The sequence below is a fragment of the Rhinolophus sinicus genome, chromosome 7 (genome assembly GCF_057876585.1).
Source record: "Rhinolophus sinicus isolate RSI-liver-muscle chromosome 7, RSI-T2T, whole genome shotgun sequence".
In the NCBI taxonomy this organism is placed as follows: Eukaryota; Metazoa; Chordata; class Mammalia; order Chiroptera; family Rhinolophidae; genus Rhinolophus; species Rhinolophus sinicus.
The window spans coordinates 19,459,376-19,484,521 of record NC_142507.1 but is presented as its reverse complement, the minus strand read 5'-3'; the positions used below and the strand labels follow the sequence as shown (position 1 = coordinate 19,484,521).

The window sequence follows — 25,146 nt, the reverse complement described above, 5'->3', positions numbered from 1 at the left end:
GACTTCAGGCAGAAATGAACTTGGTAGACCTGAGAGACAGGGCCTCTCAGTGATGGGCAGAGGAAACAAGGTAGAACGTGAGAGCAGATTGCATTGGAGGCGGGTGGTCAGGGCCAGGGGTCTGTGGCCTTGGAGACCACCGTAAGGGGTTGGGAGCTGAGTTGTGGGAGTGGCATAATCTGATTTTTTTAAATAAAAGATTTCTGTGCTTGCTCTGTGGAGATTGGATAGTAGAAGGGCAAGAGTCTAAGCAGAGAGACTGTCTAGAAGGTCATTGTAGTGGCCCTTCCAGAGATGGTTGCTTGCTTAGGATGGCAGAGGGGGCAGAGGTAATGTGGTCTTGAGAATGGTAATAGTAAGTAAGAACTCATATAGGTACTTTAAAATACTTGCTGGAAAAAATAAAGATTTCTTTTCCAAGAATTAAACCTACTGTAAAGGCCTTCCGTTTGTTCTGTACTCCAGCTAAACTAAATAATAAATTTGCATCTGAAGTTTTTCTTTTTCTATGCTATTACTAATTTTCCTTTGTCTCATAGCTATTTCTTTTGAATCTTTGTAATCCTTCATAAATAATAGTTTCTGGCGCTGTGTTCTGATTTCTAGTATAGTTGTATGTGGTGTGTGTGTGTTACTCCTGGTAGACTATCAGCTTTGAGTTCTGAAAAAAAAAAAGTTTGCAATCCATGGTGTATATGTAGCTAAGGTTCCTCTTTCCTTGTCATTGCCACTCTGAGGAATGGAGGTTGATCAGAGCTCTTTATGACAGATTCCAATTAAGAGGTCTTGGCGAGCTCTTCCTTCACTGTCTTTTTAGTTGAAAAAATAAGAAACCAGGTTTAGTCAAGAAAACTTGAAAATACAAGAAACTTGAAATATATATGGTACCTGCCATGAGTCCCTAAGTTAGATATTCTCGTTTGTGCCTACAATTGGGTAATCCACAGGTATTTACTAAAGGGGACGAGAAATAATATTAGTCCTATGTGCCAGCACTCACGTAACATGCACTTCTTTTAATCCTCACAGTGGTACTGGCAGGTGAGAAGGTTGCTCTTTTATAAAAACTCTGAAAGGGTGACTAGATGCTAAGAACCAGACCATATAAAAGTTCAAGGCCTTTAAGTTCAAGGATAATACATTTGAGTTGAAGACAAACCAAAATACACATGAAATAAATGGCAGTGAATTCAGAAGGCTGCCGACAGAGAGTAAGTCATTGAATCTACCGGAGATGATAAATGTGGGAATACGTTACCTGGAGAATTAGTAAGTAAAAACCAGCGTCATTTTTGCATAAATCAAACCTTATCTGAAGAAAATTTCCAGATTACTTTTTGGGAAACCACAACTGAGTATATTCAAGTTATTTATCATTTTAGATTTTTTTCATGGAAAATGTTTGTAAATATTGACACATTGTATGTTTTTGGCAGCAGTTGGTAGCAAGACCTTCCAGTATGAACTATATGGTGGCTCCTGTAACTGGTAATGATGTTGGAATTCGTAGAGCGGAAATTAAGCAAGGAATTCGTGAAGTCATTTTGTGTAAGGATCAAGATGGAAAAATTGGGCTCAGGCTGAAATCTGTAGATAATGTAAGTATTTTTAATGTCTATTTGAATTTGTCTAAATAGCTTATTGGATATTAAGTGATCAATGTTAGAATAATTTAAAATGAAATGCTTTAATTAGCTATAATGGTGTATTTATAATTGAGAATATTTTAAATCTGCTAACTTAAATTTTTCCACTTGGAGAGATGCCCTGTTTTGAAAAGGCAGAGTTGGGACTTCCAGCGTTACTATGCGTGCATATATTTTTTTCTTTTTTGAGTCTTCTCCCTGGAATAAAGTTCACTGGTCTGTACATATTACAACATAATTTATATGAATAGAATTCTGGCATTGAAATAGGGCAACATACATAGAAGTTAAGAGAAGACTGACCAGTGAGAATCAGTGTCTTACGATGAGTATTTTTATGCCAAATGATGATCATTTAACTTGGGAAGAGATTTTGCAGTTTTGTTATTTCCATCCTTCAATTTGAATTTAATAGGTCATTTCTGAGCAAAGGTGGCTTTCTAATTAGGGCAGCCTTACTTTATAATGACACTACCTCTCCTCTTACTTTAGTGGAGAAATCAAACAGGGTTACTCTGAGGAAGCGTTCAGGTTGAGGATATACCCAGTGTTTACCCCAGTGTGGTTGTAGGCATTGCCTGTTTGGATTCCTTTTTAGTCTCGAAGTCTCAGCTCATTGTGTCCAATCTTTCGCATAGGAAATGAGCATGGCGCATTGTGGGAAATGGCTGAGGCTGATATTGGCAGGAAGCCCCAATCTTGCCTGCCTCCCCAGAGGGCTGAGGGCATTGATGTCTTTGCACACTTGTAGTTTACTCAAGACAGCATGCTTCTTTGAGCAGCTCTGACTTTGCTGCTCTCCCTTCCTCTTCAGTGAATAGAGTATTTGCTGCCCCTTCTGCCAGGGTTTCTTCTGCGCTCCTTCCTCTGTCCATCCTAAAGAAATTAGATGCTTTTCATAGGCCCTTGCCCCCCACTGCAGTTATCCTTCCAGTGGATTTGTCCAGTTGGTCAAAGCTCATTGGTCAGGCCGCTTTACAGAATGGTGCCTAGTTTCCATGTACCACCCTAAACTGACGTGGAGGACACAGACAGAAGTCATGTCTGACCCAGCTTAAGATGGTTGATAGGGTCTAGCCTTGTAGATCCTTTCACATTTTACCAGGTTTGCTCTTCTTTTATACTTATTTGTTTATATTTTGTTCAACATGTGAGATTTAGAATTTATATAAGTAAAACTATCCATATGGGTTTAGTTCTTAGTTAAAATGCTTGAGTTACTTCCTAGTGGATTCTTTGTAAGAACTATAGTGGTATTGAATGTGCCCACCTTTTTAGGCTGTTTAATAAATCATAAAATCTTACTTGATTATGAATAATTTAGCAAATGGATAAAGGAATCCTTTAGCTTGAAAGGTATCATTAAACTATCATAAAAGGTATCATTAAAGTATCATTTTTTAAACTGTAAAAGAAATCACGAAATTCCTAACACTTGACTCGCTTTCCCCTAAATAATGATCATGTGGCGAACACCTATTTGATTTTCTGTCAGACTCATAGAAGCTCACATTTATTACAATAACCCTACTTCATTTTCCTAAGTCTTTTTATTCCAAGTTGAAGGGCTGACTGAGACTAGCCAGATGGGTCCTGATTTGAGGTAGAAATCACCACTTGAGGTCTCTCTTTTTTGCTTTATTTCTGGGGGTTATTGCCTTGATAAAATTTTTGGTTTATTTTTGGGGGGTAGTGATGCATATACTCATGTAATTTTTGTTTGTTTTTTCACTAGGGTAGATTCCTAACCCAAACAGTTGGTTCCTAATTTTCTAGCATTTTAAAACTATACCATAACAGTGGTAAATGACCAGTTATTGTCTTCTCCTGTAGGGTATATTTGTCCAGCTCGTCCAGGCAAATTCTCCAGCCTCGTTGGTTGGTCTGAGATTCGGGGACCAAGTGCTCCAGATCAATGGGGAGAACTGTGCAGGCTGGAGCTCTGATAAAGCACACAGGGTGCTCAAACAGGCTTTCGGAGAGAAGATTACTATGACTATTCGGGACAGGTAAGCTGACTAAACAGCTCAAATAGAAATTCAAGACTAGTTTTCCATTTTCTTACGCTTTTAAGATTCTGTGAATGTAGTATTTTGTTGCAGAAAATAATCAAATGTTTTTGATGAGCCTTAGTGTCTTAAAATTGTGATGCAGATTTTTCTCACATAGTTTGTTTTTTTTTTTTTTTTTTTTTTAGCATTCTGGTTTTGTATACACCTCATTTCAGAGCTTACAGAAATTTGTCCTCTAAGTTACTTTCTTGTCTTAATCTGTTTCTCTAAAAAAAATAGAAAATGTCCATTGGAAAAGGAACTAAGCAGAATGGTGTCCCTGGCCTCACTTTGTCATTTACTGCTTAGACATCCCGCCGAGGGTGTAAGGGCCAAGATTCCCGCAGAACTCACAAGTGTTCTGTGCAGTTTTGAAAACCAAAGCTGGCCTGTTGGGGTGGTTATGAAGCTCTAGTTTTCAAGGTGGGGGTTGGAACATTTTATTTAGCAGTTAGTTCATTTGTAACATTTAGCACATGAAGCATGGGCCTCCATGTATTTCTTGCCCCAGCCCTCACACATGTTAAAGGTGGACCTATATCCCATTTTCACAGTTAGCTTTTGGGTTTTTGTTCTCAGATAAACTTCTGTTTATCTGCTTTTGTGTTTCCAGTTTCTCACACATGGTAGGTATTTAGTTGTAGGTGAATGCCATTTTTGCTTTCTATCTAAGGAAAAGAGTAACTTGGACTAACAGAAGGATGTAACTGTTCTAATTTTATGAAAGCACAGGTTTATCAGAAAACTCATATAATAACCTGATGGCAGAGTTGTAGGGAGGTGAGCAATCCTAACCTGCAGGACAGCTTGTGAGAGCAGATAGCCCAGCTGCACACCTGCCTTTCTCTAAGGAAGTTTCTAAAATCCAGTTGTCTTTGATACTTCAAGAAAGGACAGCTTGATTAATAAGTTACGCAAACTATCATGGAGAAATTTGTTTTAAATTACAGTTGACCCTTGAACAACACAGGGTTTTGAACCACACGGGTCTGCTTATACACGGGTTTAATTAATAAGTGGACCCGTGCAGTTCAAACCCATGTTGTTTAAGGGTCAAATTCTTTGCTATGATGTTGGGAATCTGCAGATGTGGCGGGCTGACTGTAGTTCAGTTTCTGCAGAGTCAGAAGTTCTGTGCGAATTTTTAGCTGCACAGGGGTCAGTGCTCCTAACCCTACCCCCTGCATTGCTGAAGGGTCAACTGTAATCTTTTGTGCTAAGGTGTTCTGTGAATGTGCAATGTCGGAGCCATACTTAGTTGCTTTTATTGGAAACACTGAGATTATTATAACAAAGCATCCAGTATGGCACAATAGAAGACATCCATTAAAATGTTTACCATGGAATTACATTTTTAATCGAACCCATTATATTTGCAGGCCCTTTGAACGAACAATTACTATGCATAAGGATAGTACTGGACATGTTGGTTTTATCTTTAAAAATGGAAAAATAACATCCATAGTGAAAGATAGTTCTGCAGCCAGAAACGGTCTTCTCACAGAACATAACATCTGTGAAATTAATGGACAGAATGTCATTGGGTTGAAGGTAAGGAACAGAACTTGTGTCTTGCTCTGCTGGCTGTATTTGTAGCAAGTGTCTTTTTCATTTGTCTGTCTAGTTGGTGCTGTTTTCATATTGACCTCCAAAACATAGAAACTCAGTGGGGAGATGGGCAACGTGGGGCCTGGGGCTCTGGCTAGGCTGTGAGCTAGCTGTATTCTTAAGCCAGTCTAAGGAATTACCTGAGCTATTATCTGGAATTGTTCCTGTAACAAGGGGCCTGGACTAGACGATCTCTGAAGTCCCTTACACTAGAATTCTGTGGAGACGTGGGCATTGAAGATTAGATGGCATTCTGAGTGAATGATTGCCCAACGTTTGCAATCGATTGTAGGAAATGAGTAATAGTTTCTGTTCATATTAGTACTTTGTTTTTATAGTTTTTTTCCTTCCACAAATTCCTGAATAGGGCTATTTTAACATCTAAAGGTTTTCATTAAGACCTGCTCATTTCATAAACGGTGGCTAAGAATACAGTTAACTGAGGGGATATGATAATATTGTATATGGGGAAATTATTTAATCTTAAGTAATAGATTTTTTTGGCTAATATATGCAACTCAGATTACTTAGCAATTTTGCTACTGCATATAACATTGTGATTCTATAGAATTAAACTTGGTAAGGAAAATAAGAAAAAATTGTAAATACCAAGGGTTAGGATTTTAGAGAGATTAGCAAAACGTAAGAGGACATACGTATTTATCAAGAATGACATAGTTTTATATTTATTAAATAAAACATCTGGAATTTTCATTACGTTTCAACAGGACTCTCAAATTGCAGACATATTGTCAACATCTGGGACTGTAATTACTATTACAATCATGCCTGCTTTTATCTTTGAGCATGTTATTAAGCGGTAAGTAGACAGTTCTTGTTGTTTATGATCATGTGACTTAGTATAAGCACTGTGCTTTCTTTTAATTCCCAAACCTTTGGTTCTTTACCTAAAAGGCATGGGTATTTATCTAAAAGTTTGAAGTAAATTGTTTAAATCAGAGGAATTGGTTTGTAAGGATGACTCCTCACAACTTCCCAAGTATGGAATAACATTCACCAAACACTTCCTAAATTTTGACATTTCCTGTAAGAAAAGGGTGCATGATCAGACATGGGCAGGCTTTCATTCCAGCTCCAATTTTCAGTAAAATGGGCTGTGGTTGCACTCTGCCTACAAATCTACTCATGGTGGTTCATGATGGCGAATTCTTGCCTATAGGGTTTTAGGAGTCCCAGTTTTCATTCTCGAGCATCTCAAGAAGCTTACAGAGGTGTGTGGAGGGTGAGGGCTGGAAAACTCAGTAGGAAGACTGCAAAAGGGGAAGCAAGGGTTATCGTCCCTAGTGCTTTTAAAATCCTATTTTTGCCAAGCGATCTTAGAATCCTTTCAGAATCTATCTTGTATGTAGAAATAGAATTTAAAAATTCAAAAATACAACTCCTGTAATGAAAGTTTTGTTTGTTTCAACTTCTGGGTAGAAGGTAGCTAGCTACTTTTGGGGTAAAAAGCGTTATTGTCATCACTGATCATTCTAGAGTGCTCTCTTTTAAACTAGTGATAGTCGCCCCCATCCCACCCCCAGTTTCCCTCCCAATTTATAACAGCATTGTGATTTTCTTTCTTTTTTAAATCATCAGCCTTAATATACAAGCACCTCCTTGTAGGAGTATCTTATCTAACTTTTCTAGTCAAGGTCCAGATAGCCTTTCACACAGGATATTTGCAAACGACTAGATTACATGAGACCCTTAGATCAGAACTCATTAGGAAGACCTGCCCCTCCTCATCCTCTCCCCAGCACCCGACTGATGCTTTCTTGTGCTAAGTTTTTGAATTGACTCCGGTTGTTCTTGGCTCAACGTAGCATTTTTGAAAAAAGAAACCCAAGCTTCAGCATTTAATAAAAGTGTGATTCTCTCGTAGGATGGCACCGAGCATTATAAAAAGCCTGATGGACCACACCATTCCTGAGGTTTAAAAGTCATGGCACAATGGAAACTGCGCTGAACTTCTCCAGTTTACTTCTTTGGCAACTTAACTTTATATTATGCACATGAAGCTTTCTAGGAGCCAGAGAGCATATGCTGCATGAGGACCTTCTAGCTCACATTACGGCTGGGGATCTCTGTTTGATCTGGTACCTTGTTCAGACTTCACGATAGTTGTAGCCTTATCCTGGTTTTACAGATGTGAAACTTTGAAAAGATTTACTGACTTTCATAGAATAGTTTCTCTACTGGCAACCTGATGCTTTTATAAGCCATTATCATTAGAATGACTGATGCAGGCTTAGCTTTGTTAGAACTTTTATCCTAGGTATCAAGTAATGCTGTTCATATTACTTTAGTTCATTTGCATTTTTACTGTTAACCATAGTATATTTAGAATGATTGCTTTTGACAGTTTTTTTTTAGCGTGTGTGTGTATGTGTGTGTGTGTGTATAGTGCATCTGTAAAACACCAATTAAATAACACTGGTTTCATTCCACGTAAGCATTACACAGTGTATGTAGGTTGCAAGACATTGTGTTGATTATTAAAATTTAACTACCTTCAATTAATATGCTTGAACTGTCGCCTTAACTATGTTAAGCATCTAGAATAAAAGCCAAAATATAACTTTTGCTGCCTTCTGAAACCCAAAATGCAGTTCTATATTAAACTGAAATGTACACTAGCCCAGAATAATTTAATGATAGATACTGAGCTATAGCATCGCTGCTTAGTTGCATTTGAGATTTTCTAGTCATTGTGTAACAGAAACTTCTTTCTTCTAAAAGTTACTGGTATCGTTTTCTGAAAAGTGAACTACTATATTTAATGTAAAAATTCTTATAAGTGGGATAAACTTTTGACTCCCTTTTTTCATTTGTAGATGAAGTGGAATAATACCTAATTTTGATACTTCGCTCTTACCATTATGTAACCTGGCTACTTTGGGATGGTCTTAGAATGCTGTCCTGGTAATCAGTTCTGTTTCCTGACTCCTCCCTGCAAACAAATGGCATTGACACTTTATCCTGCCTTTTTTTCTTTGTGGTTTATGCCTACTCTAATGAAATATGTATAAATAAAGTTAGATTTTAGTCTGCCTATTATTGCATCATTTGGAAACTGTCCATGGCTTTCTCCAAACTTGTGCATGACCTAGAAAGTAGGCATGGAAATCACCTTGGGCCTGTGGGAGAGCGTCTCCACCGCAGGTGACACCCAGGGGCCCTGAGAAAAGCCCTCTGTACGGAGAGTTAGGAGTGTCAGGAAAAGTGATTCTAGCTGTGAACCCCAGATTGACAGGTCTGCACCCCTCAGGTCCGAGCAGCAGGACCTCAGGCTGTAGACTCTCCCTAGCAATACCTCAGACCAAGTGATGTTTAAAGACACTTAAAACTGACTGAAAATTCTATCACCCTGGTCTGATTCGAGTTTGCCCCCCAGCCATACTGTCTACAAGATACAACAATATTTTTAAAGAGTAGGAAAATTTTTTAAATCACGTAATTACTGTGGTTCAAAAAAGAAACTCAGTGCTACTGCCTTACAGTTACTTTGCTATCTGGACTTGGGTCTGAAGGTAGTTCCAAAAGTGTAAGAACAACATTCACCTCACTAAGTGTAGGTTTCTAGAAGGATTGATACTGAAAGTTCTTAAAATGTATTTGTCTTTGTAATAAATCATTTAAATAAGAAAATGAAAATGGCTTTCATTACAGAAAAATATTTTTAATGTAGAAAAGATGAGCATTTAATAGCTGTAATGAAATAAATGGTTCCTATACACAGTAAACAACTGCTAATCCTTCCCCAGGTTCTCAGAATCTGAGGACAGTAGGTTATAGAAAGTAACCACTCCATGAAAACACATACCCAAAAAACCCACTAGGCAGGTTTTGTGTAGATCAGTAAGACAAAATAGAGTGACTCGGAAGGAGAGAATACTGCACATTTTCTTGGAAAATTCTAAATTGTTCAATGCTTTCTGGAAGTTTACCCAGCCCAGCTTAGTATCTCTTAGCTACTTTGCCACTCACACCTGTCTTCTGACCAACCATCTGCCTTATAAATGTAATGTTTTCTCCCTAACACTGTCATATCTTTATCTGCCTTAAAAGGTGGCAACTAATGGCTTTCAATGAAGTCACCATGATTTAGAAAGTTTAAAACCACACATTTCTCATGTGGTAAAACTTCTAATTACTATCATTGCACATTCACCAGTTCATTTAACAGTTAACATTAAATAGAGTTCAATTTAATACTCAGGAGAGGAAAAGGCACTTAATACTGTAATTTCCAGAACATAATTTGTCTGTCTTCCCCTCCTGTGATGATACTGCTACACTGTTCATTCATCCATATACATGTCACAGCACCTAAGAGAAAGAGACATTGTGGTTAGGGCGTAAGTTGACCAGGAGGCTCCCAAAGATAAACTAATACGTACTATGTTGTCTTGCCTCATCCTAAAGTCTTTGTAGAAATTAAAAACTGCTTGGTACAGGGAACTTGTGAGGAATAAGAAACCATTTAAAAGTAAAGCTAAAACTGGCAATTATGGGTACAGAACAGAATGCAAATACATGTTCCTCTTACAAAAGGAAGCAGATGAGGGAGAAGGTGGTGAATTGGTGTTAAGTGTGTTGATTTACTTCCATTTCTACTGGAAGGAGTCATGCTATTTAAAGTTAGTGAGTTGGGGGGATAAAGGCATAGACGCATCACTTTAATGTGCAATACTAAGAAGAAATAACCGTACAAAACTGAGTGACGGAAGAGAATGAAGGTTAGACGTTACTGCTCATTGTGGGAAGTCAACAAACGTATAACCATAGATCCTAGAAAACTTAAAAGCCATAAATCCTCCAAATAAACAGGAGGAAACATGCAAATGTAAGCAGAGGGAATCTCCAAGAGACACTATTAAGTGAAAAGAACAATGGACAGACCAATTACATACACATGCAAAAACACCTGCTCAATAATAAGGACACACATCCAGGACAAACTGGGAAACGTCCTCTAAGAACTGGGAGGTAGGAGTCACTGGTGGGAAGGATACTTAGCTTCACTGTGATTCATTACTTTTGTATTGTTTTTTTAAACTCTATTTAAAAATAAACTTAGAGCTGTTACTATGGTTTTTAATTTTTCATATGAAAGTTAATGTAAAAACTTCCTTTTTGGAGTCAAACATCTGTGAACATAAATCTAAATCCCGAAGGACCCAAGAGATACAGATCACCTAGCCAACCAGGGTGCTGGAGGGGGGTGTTTACAGCACGCAGGGCACCGGGGATGTTTTCTGCCTGAGAGTAGCATGTTTCCTGATAGGAAAGCAGGTTTGAATATTAATTTTGTATCCGACTTTACTGAATTCATTTATCAGTTCTAATCGTTTTTTGAGGTTCTCTATATGTAATATCATGTCATCTGCAACTGAGTTTTTCTGCTTCCTTCCCAATTTGGATACCTTTTATTCCTTTTTCTTGTCTGACGGCTGTGGCTAGGACTTCTAGGAAAGCAAGTTTGAGTTCAATATTTTAGGAAAAAAGGTCAAGTCAACTGTGTAACTCTTTACCTGTATGGCCCGGTATTCTCTCTGTGACTTTTCCTCCGAGGAGGTCCCAAACAAGCAGTTCACCAGACTGGCTTCCAGATAAAACAGTGTTTCCATCCCAGAGAAAGCACCTGCAAGAACGATTTAGAACTAAGCATTTCATTCATCGTGAAGGAAGGGCTATATTGCAAGCCAAATGACGTGACCATGAACTTGTGTGTACGTAAATGTCTTCACGAGTTTCCCAAGAAAACATACCTCTGGGGCTCATCTGAAGTCATAGAGGAGATAAGCATTCCTGTCTGCACATCGATGACATTCACACAGCCATCTTCTCCTGTGCTGAGGACATGGCGACTGTCTGTAATGCGAGGCAAAACACAGCTACAAGTTATAGCTTCAGAGTGGCTTTTACATAGAATATTCTCATTTTATTTCTGAATCTGGTGGCCTAGTGTTCACTTTAACTTCCCTTAAGCTACTTGTTTTATTTAACCAATGACTATCCTGTCCTTGAAATGCTTCTGTTTCTGAGAGCTGATGACACTTTGGTGTGAGTTCATTTATATCTTACAAACTAATTTGTCTAGTGAGTTGAGGAATTAAGAAGAATATCCAACACAGCTTTTCTACTAGCACAAATGCCAAGTATACGGGATTCTGCCACGAAGCAGCCTTAGCTACAGGCAAAATGCCTTTTACCAGAAAAGTGTTTTTCTTTTTACATTTGTATTTATTTCAAAATAATAATTCCAATTCCCCCGGTTTCATCTGTATTAAAAAGGATAATACTACCTGGGCTAAAAGCAGTATCACATACAGTTCCCGAATGGCATGGAACCTGCTGCAATAAGGTGGCCGTAGTGAGATCCCAAATATTCACGGTGCCTTCTTTGGTGCCTGAAACCAAGAGTGTGCTTGCAGCATTTAGACTGATTGTATCCACCTAAGGAAGAAAACACATACATATTTCATTTAGAATTATCATAAGCTATGTTTCCCTAGGCCAATTCAAATATGCGGACATAATGATATAAATTAAACGCTATGGTACAGTGTAACGGTGTAACTAATGCAGATGTATTTCATCATCACCTATTGAATGATAATTTATTTAAAAATGAAATTCTTCATATGCTAGTGAATAAAATGAAGTATTGCTAGGGGAAATGTAATGCTGTTTTAAAATAGCCTAAAACTGACAGTCTAACTCCATGAATAATAAGTTGGAGCCAAACTTCCTGAAGCACAGGCGATGGGTGTTTATTTGAGGGGTTTGGGAGAACGGGGGGGATCTCTCAAGGTTCTCCTTGCATACCCATCGTGAATTACTTATTGTCTAGTTGATCTGTCAACCATGTAAATTAGGCATCAATTCCCCACCTCAGAGAAAAGGCAGTACTGTAAGCTACAGCCTAAGATGCAGCAGTGTGACCCAGTAGAAACAGAGCAAGTAAAAAGAACAAAGTGCCAGCCTGGTTCTGCCCCAGGCTGAGTGCACTTGGGCCATCCAGATATCAGGTCGCTGTCCTCAGCTGTTGCATGTGCATCGTCCTAGACAGACGGTCCCTTCCACTTTCTATTTCAGAAAACATGAGAGATGGGTCACAGCTTGTTGCCACAAATAGTTTGAGGGTACCCAAATATTCAATGTCATGCTGAGAGATTGGTATTTTGGAAATCTAGTTAGATGGTGGCTAATTCTCAGGGAAATAGTAAACTGGAGAAAAAAGGACAAAGTAGACTTAGAAACCCAAAGAGTCAAATCAAAGAACAGAGTGAGCCTATGATCGCCAATAAGCAAAACAAAGCAAAAGGTCATAAACACTTAAGTAAAACCAAGAATCTCCCCCTCACCCCTGACTTTGAAGCTCAGCTTTCATGCACTTTGGTGGCTGGTACTCACACTGACATCATGTTCCAGCTCGGCCAGCATGTCAAACTGGTGTCTTTTGGTGCCTGTCATTTCTGCAGGAACAGCAGACCACACCTAGAATAAAAGTGCAGAAGGTATTTGAAAACATTTAATAGGAAAGCATTTCTAACACATTCAGGAAGAACTCTCTTCACTGACCAACTTCCACTGAATATACTTGCCAACAACAGGAAGCTGCGTTAATGCTCTGGTTCCTGTCCCACAGGGCCCCTGCCTGTATTCCCACCACCATGTGCCGACCAAGAGTCAACTGTCTGTTTCCATCCCTTGCACTTGCTGTTGTAATAATGTGACTTAAGTAATGTGTAAACTAAGGAAATGAGTACAGAAGTGTTGTAGTGTCTATTAACACTTTGAGAAGACTCAAAAAGGCGAGTCACCAAGAAAATTACTAAAATTAGGTATAGGTAAGAAAACTTATCTACAAAACTCGTGGAAATAATTCTTACAAATCTTTCGAAGGAATTTTAATGGTTTTAGGTTCTTGCTTTCTTTTTATATAACTGAAGATTGGAAATGGAAGACAATGAATAGTGGTGTGGTTTATGGATGGTCCTACATCAATAGAATGGGGAATGAATGTGCATTTGTATGCTCTAACTTTCAGTAAAATGCATTATCTTTTAATGATTCCCCACTTTCACTTGACATCTTCTGATTAACTGATCAACTGCTAGTTCAAACTGTATTAGATAAGAGGGGCTGCGACTGCACATTTCTCTATAACTCTGCTGTGTAACAAATAATAGATCATTCAACCCCCAGTTAAACACACAGTACAAAAATTAGGAAGACTTCCTATCATATTGAGATGTGCACACATAAAGAAACAGGCAATAATATTCAACTTCCTTATGTATCACTTACATACTTTGTGAAAAATAGTGAAGTGATTGAACACATTAACAGGTAATTGAATTCTTTATAATATTTGAATCATCCAAACATTGTAAGTTAGAAATTATATATAAACCTTCACTGTAGAGTCCCATGATGCAGAATATAGCCTGTTGTCATGCCAACAGATCTTACTAACAGCATCATCATGTCCCATTAATGTGTCCTGGCGTCTTCCAAATGCTATGGAATAAAAATAGCTAACATAAAAGATAATGAGAACTATTAAAACAATATTCAGCTTAATTTTAAGACTCTTAAACACATATTCAAGAAACATTGTTTAATTCTGCACTTACTAAGGCCCAACAGAATAACAAACTACTTGTTCTCATGTTATCAAACCAAAATACTGAAAATCTTAATTTAAAACTAGAAATTTCCACGTCTGGCTCATCTGTTTTTACTTCAATTTAAAACTTAAAGAAAAATAGAGTTCAATTGGAGAAATTTATTAGATTCAAATAATCATATTCAAATCCAACAGTATTATCCTCATCTAATATTTTTTTGTTTTTTTTTTTAAAACCAGTGTGCTGCCAGCAGAAGATTTTGTCCTCCCCTGTTTCACATCCACAAAGGTAGCTACGTGCGTGTGGAATTACCAAGACGCACGCACAGATACATACACGTTATTATCCCATGAAGAACTTATGACAGTGGCATCTCCTGGTAAAAGTAAACACGATGATAAAGCCTGAAATACAAATGATTCAACATTCATAACCTACAATAATAATGAAATCCCAAAACATGTTAAAACTCTTATATGATACCCCCCCCTCCACGGCCCTTCCGCCCAATTAATGTTCAAATTCTGTTTTTGTTGGCCCTCCTCATATTTACAAAACTTTTTTCAATGGGCTAATTCAAGATGCCTTATTTCCTCCCAAACGTAGGAAAGAAAGTCAAAGTGTGTCAAGTGCAGGAGGCTCTGCCTGATGATGCTCAGGGCTGGGGAAGGCCCTCATTGCGGGGCTAGAGGGACTCCTAAGACAGCAGGTAAATCATGGGGGAGGGGGAGCGGGAATTATCCTCAAGAATGCAAATACCCTCTCAGGATTACAGATTTATGTGGGTAAGGAAAACTTCCAAAATTCTCTAGGGAATTTCAAAATCTTTCAGATGAATTACATCAATAAGAAATATATTATTTAGGAGAATTGGTTTTCTAGTATTATGTATCCCACCAGTTCAGAAATGCATAAGTTCTTTAAGTAGCACATACACATTTAGTCTGACAATTCCGAAAAAGGAAAAAAACATTTTTTCTAACCTTTTTTTTTTTAAATTGGGGGATATTGGGGAATAGTGTGTTTTATCAGGATGTCAAATCATTGTTTTCGTGTGTTTTTTCTCAATCTAGTTGTGGGGGGGCACAGCTCACTGGCCCATGTGGGAATCGAACCGGTGATGTTGATTTTATGAACACTGTGCTCCAACCGCTGAACCAACCGGCCAACCCAAGAAAAATTTATTAAGGAGAATTCTACTGGATTCAAGTTTTTTAGGCTACAAATGAAATCACATTATTATGAGAAAGAGGCAACTTGAAAAAAAGTTAAATTTAACGTAGAAGTAATCTAAGGTATTCTGTAGGTACTACACAGAAATAAACCTAATTGTTCTGGGAGAAATGAAATGTCTTTATCTGTGTGTGTACAAAACAAAGTGCTACATGAATTTCTATCATAATAGTGATTTAAAATTAAAATGAACTCACCATATTCGAAAATGATATACTTCTTTGCAACATTTTGGATTGCTTAGAAAACATCTTCAAGGTGGAATCTAATTTAATAATGAGAAAGCAAACATGTAAGAACAATTCCCAGACTCTTACAGAGGACAAAGAACGCTGCCCTTGTTCCTGAAGCCCCAGCAGAACACTCCTGGTATATCCTGGGTGGTAAATGGGGCTAGATGACCTAAGGCTTCATCCAACATTAAGATTCTATCTATGATCTGCAACTCCATGACAAGGAAATCAACTTAAACCCCCTACAGCCACAGCATACTGTTGACATTTGCGCATGACTGAACGCAGAGTTAAGTCTAACAATGGATAGAAGCTAAACAGGAGTAAAATAGCAATTTTAATATTAAAGAAAACAAAAAGGTTGTGGTAACATAAGTTTTTTAAAACAAATTAGCCCAATTATCGTGTGATTCCTTGTCCTGAATCAATATTTATGGAAGAGAATCACTAGCTTTCTGAAGTAATAAAGTAGGGATTAAATTGTCGAAGCTTTTAATTTCCCCCGCTAACAGAAGTTTTAGAAGTGAATCAAAACAACCTCTTAAAAACCAAGACTGGGAAATTACAACGTACTCCAAACATCCCATATTTGAAATATGCAATATTTCCTCATTTGTAAACATACTTGTGTTACTGTGCAAAAGGTCTGGCTGCTTGCCGCATGAAAGCCAAAACTCGAGAGGCAAGGTTGGTGGAAAGAAAAGCAGGTTTATTCCAAATGCCAGCATTAAGGGAAGGTAGTGGACTCCGTGTCACAAATACTGCTTTCCTTTGAATATCGCCAAAAGGTTTTATAGACAAGCAAGGAGGGCGGAACAAAGGAAGAAGTTGGCCAGGCAACTTGGGGGTGTGGAGGGGCGGGGGAAGGGGAGATGTAGGGAAAGGCTTCCTAGAGGCTATTCTGCCCCAGGGTCAGAGTGAATCCCATACAGTCCCAAAGAACCCCTCCCATGTTAGCAGATTAAACAGAACCATTGGAACTGGTATGCAGAGTAAGTGCACAGTAAACAGTCATCAACGTTTGCTGGGGAGAGGGAAACAAAAAAGGGAAAGAAAAAAAACCCTCAAAAAGTCCCAAGCCAAACCACCGGTCAACTCGAATTACATCAGAAGTTTAAATTTCAAAAATAGAAGATACAGGGTCACGATTACACTTGTACAACATGATAAATAAAAGGTCAGAATAAGCTTTAAGTAATTTATTCTGTATAGTAAAATTTAATATTTCAACCTAGTTTTTGCAACACCAACATACAGAAAAGCTGAGACTGTATAAACATGAGTCTAAGTAAAACATCCTCCAGCATTAGCTTGAAAATGAAAACAGAAGAACGAACACAATATCCGTGAACTTTACCCTGAGGGGATAACTCACTGATATTCTAGTCTTCCCAACCTTGCCTTTGATTCTAAAGAACGGCCTCTCTACAGGCCATTCCGAGTGTTCTCACCACGAAGTCTACTTGAGCTCACTCATTCAGGCATCCTGCAGAAAACCAGGAGCCAGCCTGGTATGGACAATGCTTTCCTTGAAATCAAAGGTTCCCTCAAGGTACCAAGTGAGAACAGGAAGGAAGTAATCATGTCGCAGTGGCTGGAAGCACTGGTCTTATAGGTGATGGGTGGGTCCCTGTCATGTCATGGACCTAAACATGCACTGCATATTTGAGGAAGAAACATAACTTTGGTGTGGCAATCAGGAAACAGCTATAAATCAGTAACAGGAATTATTAAGAGTGAGAAGAAACCAACAGAAAAAAATAGAAGCTTTTGACTTAAAAACAACCTCACAAAGAAGCACTGTAATGTTTAATAAGTCGCCGAGGTTTAAAGCCTTGATGCTCCTAAAACTCATGGTTTACAAGGACCTACAATAAACTGAAGGATTCAACAAACCATGTCAGACAAATCCAGGTAAGAACACAAGCTCTGCTTAAAGGTAAACAATTTTGTCTTGTGTTACAGTGTTGGCAAACTCAGCAGGTAGGAATCCTGGCAAAACACGGACTGCTTCCTTCTATCAGCCATCGTCCCAGTGACCCCAACATGGCCCAGTGTGTATCCTGTACGTTAACTTCCTTTGCTCTACAGTATTTTCTGTGCTGTGCGGAAAATTCTGTTTTATAAAATCTCAGATTGTATTTGAAAGACACAGGAATGACATGCGACAGTTAATAAACCATGATTACAGAACCTAAGAGTAGTCACTGATTTACCTGGAAGTGTTTAATTGGATAGCACCATTTCTTAACTTAATGGATGAAAAATACAATGTCCTATGATAAAGACTAAAGAGGAAGTAGACTCAAAAACAGCCTACTACTAAATTTGGGGTACAACCAGTTATCTTTAGACCTAAGCAGGATAGCTAACATAGTATCTCTCTCATCTTCACACCTTCCAGAGTGCCTGTCACCGTACACTGAACATAAGGGGGACAAGGCATGCTTTAATCACATACTGAGTAGACTGCCAGGAAAAGCAGTGGTGTGTATAGCAAGAGACGTATAGTCCTTCTTGAAGATCAAAACGGTAAAATTCTAATGTGTCATTAAAATATAGGTCATGTCAACCAGCCACTGCAGGGTTTTTCATAGTTTGATAATGTATAAACACATTAACAACGTATGAATTAGATTTCGAGCTAAATTCTACAATAAACGCCCTGAGTATATGCTGAGTGACAAAAATGAAAACCTTAACAGCAAATCTGCATTTCTGCGTGCTGAACCGCACCTCGCCCTGTCAGGCCCCAGGTCTGACCTGGCAGCTGCTGCCCTCCTTCCTGTTCTCACTTGGACCCGCCAGGAGCATACCTGCCTCCCAGGCTTGTGGGAACGGCTCTCCAAACAAGTAGATGGGAAGCAGCAATTCCTGTCGGATCTCTTACAGTTTGGGAAACCTTCCCAGAAACAGAAAGGCATTTTTCATGACTGTTTTTGGCAAATGCCAATAAAATTGGATGCAGTATACTACAAATCAATTGCTCAGAATCTATTTTACGTGCAGGCAGCACATGCAACTACAGTCCTGGACTGAGAGTTAAAGAACTTGGGCACTTTAGGATTCTAGGTAAGCCACTTTTCAGGTAGGAAGACATACCTTGTGAGGTTGTAAAGACTGACGACCCATTGCAAGACACCGCTATTCCAGTAATCGTCCTGTTGAAAACAAAGTTTTATAAATTATCAACTATGTACTAGGTCACTAGTCTCTTTCAAGTCCTTGATTTAATTTTACTGAGCTTCTGGAATTTTTTTTTCTCCACAGCTCGTTGGCTGGATCTATCCCACAGGAGACCAGCCATTAACAAACCATCGCTTGGCAACTTCTAATTGTGTTTTGGCAATACCTGTGCCTAGAAAACATTCCCATTCTTCCCTTCCCTAGCTGCCACATTCGAAGTTTAAAATATTTCTGACAACTGGGAAACTACTAATGCTTCTTCTTCAATTCCACCTTACTTGACCATCACTCAAATTACTGAAACTCTTCTTTACAATCACTTCACTTGCTTCATTACTGAATTGAATTTACGCAGCATCTGTGCAGTAATGATACGACTGTCTGGTTCTAGCAGGTCCTGGTAAAGATTCCTTCATGTCTTCACTGCCTGGATGACAAGGCCCCTTTCTACATGCCATTTAGAGAAGTTGAGAGAAGAAAAGCCATTGTTATCACGAATAAGGAGGAATTATGTATTCTTTTCAAGAGGCTGTGCTCTGGTTTTAAACCACTGTTCTGAACTAGACTGGCACATTCCATTTCACGCATGACCAACGGTGTACGTGGTATCAAAATGTTAGACAGGATGTCTAACATTTGTCTCTGGGCCTGGGTTTTCTTATCGGCAACAGGGTGGATGAGGCAACATCAGTGCTGCTCAAACCTTCCTTTCTACCCAAGTGTTTTGTAAATATCCTTGGCAGAAGACGAGGAACACTCATCAGCTCTCTGGGTCCAACAGCAAGCACAATTTCTTGGTAGTGTAGGTATTCTTTTTAAAATCCCTGTGAACTTCTCAATGTTCTATCTCTCTCTCTCTCTCTCTCTCTCTCTCTCTCTCTCTCTCTCTCTATATATATATATATATATATATATATATATATATATAAACACACACATATATATGTTTATATATATATAAGTATATATATAAACATATATGTGTATATATATACACACATATATATACATATATACACACACATATATACATATATACACACATACATATACATATACATATATATACACACATACAGAGTGTGCCAAAAAATGTATACACATTTTAAGAAAGGAAAAAACTATTAAAATTGTAATGCTATATACCGATAACAAAAGATGAATACAAGTCACGTTTGACTTCTACAATTACAAGAGGTGATCAAAGTGGTTACCATCAGCTTCCAGACAATTCTGATTATGGCGAACTGCTTGAGCAACGTTGACCAAAGTGTCCACTTGTACACATTTTTGGCACCCTCTGTATACACACACACACACACGTTTCTTATCATTTTTTAAAAATATTTTTTCCCTTACAACATCAGCAAATTCAATATTTAAGTAAGATACCCCATGTTTATCCCATAGCTTCACACAATCAGACTCGGGGAGCTGTACATCCCAGTTTGAGAGGGACAAAGCCACCTGCTGTCTACAGACCCCATTTCTTGCTCTAGAATGACTGACACAGAACTGACACAGTGTGGTGGGCCAGCACAAATCCATTTTGTGCCCAGCTCTCCCTTGCTACATAGACTTCATGTGGCTGATCACTAAAGACATTTTGAGGGGATAAAAAACAATTAAGATGATACCGAAAGAGAATTAATTTCCCCCTTGACTCAGCTTAAAACATTTTCACCCCAGGCCAAGACCCCTAACTTCTGCGAAGACGGCACAGAGACATTCTTACTCTTTGTGAATTTTATGTTGCTCGTGTAACTGCAGTTTGGCGATGTTATTCCAGGCCAGTGTTTTGCTTTCTTCAGTCAGGTCTTCAAAAGACTCTTCAGCTGGAGAGACTACATTGAATTATTGCTATGTGAGTCAACTAAATTACTAACAAGCATCACAGACAACAAGCATCAGAGTCACAATATTTTCTATTAAAATCAAACAACCAAGAATACAAAATATCCCACCAAAATATAACAGCTTTGAATGTACTTGATAGATAGCTCTATGTTAGTCAAGGAACAACAATGAGGTAGACAATCTAAATACAAGTCATTTGGAGAAAGATTAAAAAGCATCTTTGAATACTAGAGTCTTTTTATACTTTTATCAATGTTTGCAAAGTTTTCACTTGGCTTGTAACTTGGGAACTTCAGGAACTACAACACTGAATAACCATTTCCTTGTCAGTAATCTTTGCAAACATCTGACGGTGGATGATTCAGTTCGCTAAGAATGCGGCAGTTTTGTTTCAGTTTTGAGGAGGAGAAAGCAGATAAAAGCAATTCCTCCAAGTGCTCCTAGACGGGACTAAATAATCCTGTCACTTCTGTTCTAAGAAGGGCTGGATAAAAGAATCACAAGACAGAGTTATGAACCTGGTGACTAAGCAGGGCATGGGTTTAAGAGGCATCACAAGATACTCCTATGGTCTTTATGACTTAACCGTGTGGGGTTATGTCTTCGAGAAGCATTCCCAGCCAGCCCCGGGTCACGTGACTCTAGCCAGCTATTCCTCCAAGCTTCAGAGCATGCTCAGCTGTGTGTGCCTAAGAGACTGAATGTGCCTGGAACAGGCAGTAGAACTGGAAATAATTAAAAAATCAAGTGATTTTGCTCTTGAAGTTCCATATAGTGTCAAACTCCTGAGAGCCTGTAAGTTTGAGGCTATCTTATGTGGAACAGGAAACATGGGTAACTGGATGAAAGTGAGGGCTCTTTCCTTCTTCTCCAAATACTAGATGCGAAAACAGGATCAAGTTCATTTGAGCACCTACCATATGTCTGGCACAGAATAGTCTGAAAACATCTGTCAAATGATTGAATAAAAAAACGCAATCAAATAAAGAAAACACAGAACCTTGAAATCAAGATATGTATGTGGGGATGGGAGAGGAGAATTAGAGACAGAGGAAGTCATTTCTGGGACAGAGTAGGAAAGCATAGGGTGGATGGTGACTGTTAAAGCAGCTATGGCCAGGATGTGCCAATGTGAAAAAGGAAATAGCTAAGAAGCAAACACCAGCTTGGAAAAGCACAAAAAAGAAACAGAACCATAACCGTTAACAACAACAAAAATATTGCCAAGTCTCAAATTACCAGAAAGTAAAAGTAATTTGATTTCCTTTAAAGTCACTAGTTAAAAACAAACAAAACAACAAAAATGGGTTTGTTTTTTCCGCAGCACCACAATAAGATGGTAAAACAATCATCTCTAAGCAGCAGCACAGTTCATGTTTGTTCTCTGCAGAATCATCAGAAACATCTTAGTCACAAAAGAGAAAAAGGTGTTCACACTTAATCTCTTTGAAAAATTTACCTGGAGAATCTGCGATGGAAGCACAATGACTGGAGATTTGGGACAAACTTTTAGACTTGGGGGTGATCCTTCGAGGATGTGGTGTCACAAAGAGCTGTTTTGGGGTCTGCCCAAATTCCAGGATTTGGGTTAGCATGGCTACTTTCTCATCAGGATCCTCGATGCTTTAGAACAGAACACAAAGAATGCAGTGAACCCCTAAGCTCGGTTCCCTGCAAGCACACGTTTCAAATAATGCAGATCAACAGGAGACATTAACCTTCCAATACTAACAGCAACTATGTGCCGGGATGGTCTCAACCTCATCATAGATTTTTTTGATAATTTTCTGAGGCTCCGTAACTCACATAATGGTGAAAGCAAGATACAATTTGTTGTAAAATTTCCATACTTTCATATTATTAAATAACTGCCTTAATCATTTAGTTAGAGGTATTTTATAACTCATAGACATTAGTACCTGTTCAAGTCTACGCCGCCTTCATAGGTCAGGGGGTGAAATACTGAAAAGAGAGATGGAAAACACTATTGAAAGATGTACTGTTCAGTTATGTTATACTCTGTTCAGAATTTTAAAACCCAATAACTTTACACTTTTATTAAAATAAACTGATTTTCACTTTGCAAAACAGACTAATATCCAACTTCAGTAAATATCAGTTTGAATCATCTTTTTCTGAGCAGAAATCTAATTGGCAGGTTATCTCAGCGTCTTTCCCAGTCAGCATTATCTCCCCCTGAGGGATAGCCCCAGCCACTCTGCCGTGGGCAAGGACCTGTGAGGAATCAGGCCCCAGCTGCCAGCTCCACTTCCTTGTCATCACACTGCGGCACCTGGAGGCAGGTAAGAACTGCGACTGATGAGGTGTGTTAGTGCTGGTTTCTTTCTGCTCAGTTACAAAGAAATTCTGGCGTCCTTCATAGCAGCTGAGGCTGCTGTTCTATCGTGTTTTGATTGAGTTTTAATTGGAATTATCAAACGGGATGGAGAGTACATGCTAAAATTAGGATCATGGTGAAACAGACGTTCCTTAGGCAAAAGTACTTCCTCCTCTGTTGCTCAGTATTTATCTAATCCAGGATCACTGAGCCAGGAGGCATGGTCTGCTGATTGAAGATGCTTCTGTTAAAGAAATAAGCTTGACCACTCTGCCTTCATTTTTTTGGGGGTGGGAAGGCGTGGTTGTTTTGTTTTCATCAAACACTAAATGAACTTACACTATTACATACCATTATGAGCCCCAACGGCCTCACTTCCTTTTTGCTTGTAGCCAAATATTAGATCAATCCACTCGTGAAGGTGCTCTGACACGTAATTACTTTCCAGTGCATCTTTGCTCTTCTGCAGAAAGTCCTCGGGACCTATTAGATTAGACGTGATCAAAACATCACAGCCTCCATTTTATTTTCTCTCATTTCTTTTGTCTATCCACATGTAGATAAAGCTTCTAGGACAGACAAGGGGCACATATCTCTTAATGAGTTCCTCCATCATATAAAATATAAATTTTGTGAGGGAGAAAGTGGTAAAATCATTTTCACAGCATTCAGGTTTCTCAAATATACATACATCAATGTTTTTACATCATAGACTCATAGAATACTTCCGATTTGGAAAAGGACTGATACTATCTCATTTAGATAGAGAATTATGCTGTTATTTCAAAATGTAGGCAACTAAATAATTAATACTAGTGAAACTTTACTACTAGGTAAACAATTTCTGTAATGCAATACCTCCAAGGTGGTACTCACTTTGTGCCCAAGAGGGAAGCTCTACATCATCAACCATCTGCCCTCCTTGTCTCTTCCCCAAATCCAGCTTCAGATTATTGACTAAAAAGTTGACATCATCACCATAGAATTCTGGAATCAACTGAAAGTTTCAGGGGGTAGAAAAACAGCAATAAACATTTTTAAAGCAGAAACCACAAGCCCAGTGAATCATGAACTATTTAGATATTTATTTTTATTTAAGTAGAGTTGGTGTACAGTCTTATACTGGTTATATTAATTTCGGGTGTACAATATAGTGATTTGACGTTTTTATACATTAGCTTTTTTAAACTGCTTACCTCTTTAAAATCTGTTGCACCATCCAAACAGTTTTTCCAAGTTTCTGCAATACTAAAAATGAAAAAAAAATTCAACTGATTTTAAGTCTAGTATATGGAAACAGCAACCATAGCACTTTCTCTGAGATTGGAAAGACAGAGACTAAAAGGTTAACAATACATATTATCTCAGCTTGGTGGGATGCCAAGTGAACTTTATTTTCCTTTTGATAATTTCTGATGTTTCGGGGGAGAGTAAGGAAATACTTTTACAATTAAAAAAAGTTACGCACTCACTGGGAATTGCATTTGATTCATTGCAGAATTATTTAGAATAATAAAATGCTGAAAACAGTCTAAATGTCCAACAATAGAGAAATGTTAATAGCTGAAATAAATATTTAAAATATATTACCATGTTTCTCTCAAAATAAGACCTAGCCGGACAATCAGCTCTAATGCGTCTTTTAGAGCAAAAATTAATATAGGACCCGGTCTTATTTTACTATAACATTAGACCAGATCTTATATAATATAATATAAGACCAGGTTTTATATTAATTTTTGCCCCAAAATACGCATTAGAGTTGATTGTCTGGTTAGGTCTTATTTTCGGGGGAAAATGGTATGGCATGTGTTAGGATGTGATACAATAATATGGGGAAAACTTCAAGATTTAATACGAGGCTACAAAAGGCGGGAAAAAAAACAGTATTTAAATATGTTTTCACATTTATGTGCACACACACACGAAAGAATCCTGAAAGGAATGGATATAACAATTAGTGATTTTTTTTTTACATATCTTTACATTTTTGGTTATATCTAGTTTTTTGAAACATACTGTATATATATAAAGTTTAAAAAATGGTAAGTGAGGCATTTATGGCAAACCTGTTGAACATTCTATCTGCATTATCAAATCTTCCATTCTGCAGGCACAGCATATACTCTGGTGCTAGACGGGGAGAAAATCAGAGTTAAGTGAAATCACAGAAATACTGAAGCATCCACGTGAAATACCTTTGAATCGAGTGTGATGATAAAGAACCTTACCAATCCTGACAAGATAAAACAGCACATAACCTGGGGAAGAGTAGTGACTGCCATACATGAACTTTGGCTCTGGCATCTCCTGGTAGCGCGTCTACAATACATGGGATTAAAATATTGCTAA

General features: G+C 38.2%; 2 protein-coding genes across 4 annotated transcripts in view; one reads left to right on the top strand and one right to left on the bottom strand.

Annotated features, from left to right (window-relative positions):
• Positions 1-8,360, top strand: part of SDCBP (syndecan binding protein) — a 33,348-nt gene extending 24,988 nt beyond the window's left edge. The window contains exons 5-9 of one of the 2 annotated variants that reach the window (XM_019756951.3): positions 1,440-1,598; positions 3,480-3,655; positions 5,077-5,248; positions 6,034-6,125; positions 7,191-8,360. In XM_019756951.3, the coding sequence (XP_019612510.1) occupies positions 1,440-1,598; positions 3,480-3,655; positions 5,077-5,248; positions 6,034-6,125; positions 7,191-7,245 (654 nt within the window). In that variant the 3' untranslated portion in view covers positions 7,246-8,360. Of the gene's footprint in view, positions 1-1,436; positions 1,599-3,479; positions 3,656-5,076; positions 5,249-6,033; positions 6,126-7,190 lie in introns of both variants that reach the window. The other variant, XM_019756950.3, reaches the window with a different exon arrangement.
• A 606-nt stretch (positions 8,361-8,966) lies between these two features.
• Positions 8,967-25,146, bottom strand: part of NSMAF (neutral sphingomyelinase activation associated factor) — a 54,869-nt gene continuing 38,689 nt past the window's right edge. For both annotated transcript variants that reach the window (XM_019756949.3, XM_074318974.2), the window contains 17 exons: positions 25,026-25,116; positions 24,864-24,927; positions 23,991-24,042; positions 23,671-23,791; positions 23,146-23,277; positions 22,376-22,418; positions 21,916-22,079; positions 20,335-20,443; positions 18,516-18,574; positions 15,378-15,445; positions 14,284-14,351; positions 13,731-13,854; positions 12,728-12,811; positions 11,617-11,767; positions 11,080-11,182; positions 10,843-10,952; positions 8,967-9,637 (listed from right to left, as the gene is read on the bottom strand). In XM_019756949.3, the coding sequence (XP_019612508.1) occupies positions 9,543-9,637; positions 10,843-10,952; positions 11,080-11,182; positions 11,617-11,767; positions 12,728-12,811; positions 13,731-13,854; positions 14,284-14,351; positions 15,378-15,445; positions 18,516-18,574; positions 20,335-20,443; positions 21,916-22,079; positions 22,376-22,418; positions 23,146-23,277; positions 23,671-23,791; positions 23,991-24,042; positions 24,864-24,927; positions 25,026-25,116 (1,638 nt within the window). In that variant the 3' untranslated portion in view covers positions 8,967-9,542. The remainder of the gene's footprint in view (positions 9,638-10,842; positions 10,953-11,079; positions 11,183-11,616; positions 11,768-12,727; positions 12,812-13,730; positions 13,855-14,283; positions 14,352-15,377; positions 15,446-18,515; positions 18,575-20,334; positions 20,444-21,915; positions 22,080-22,375; positions 22,419-23,145; positions 23,278-23,670; positions 23,792-23,990; positions 24,043-24,863; positions 24,928-25,025; positions 25,117-25,146) is intronic.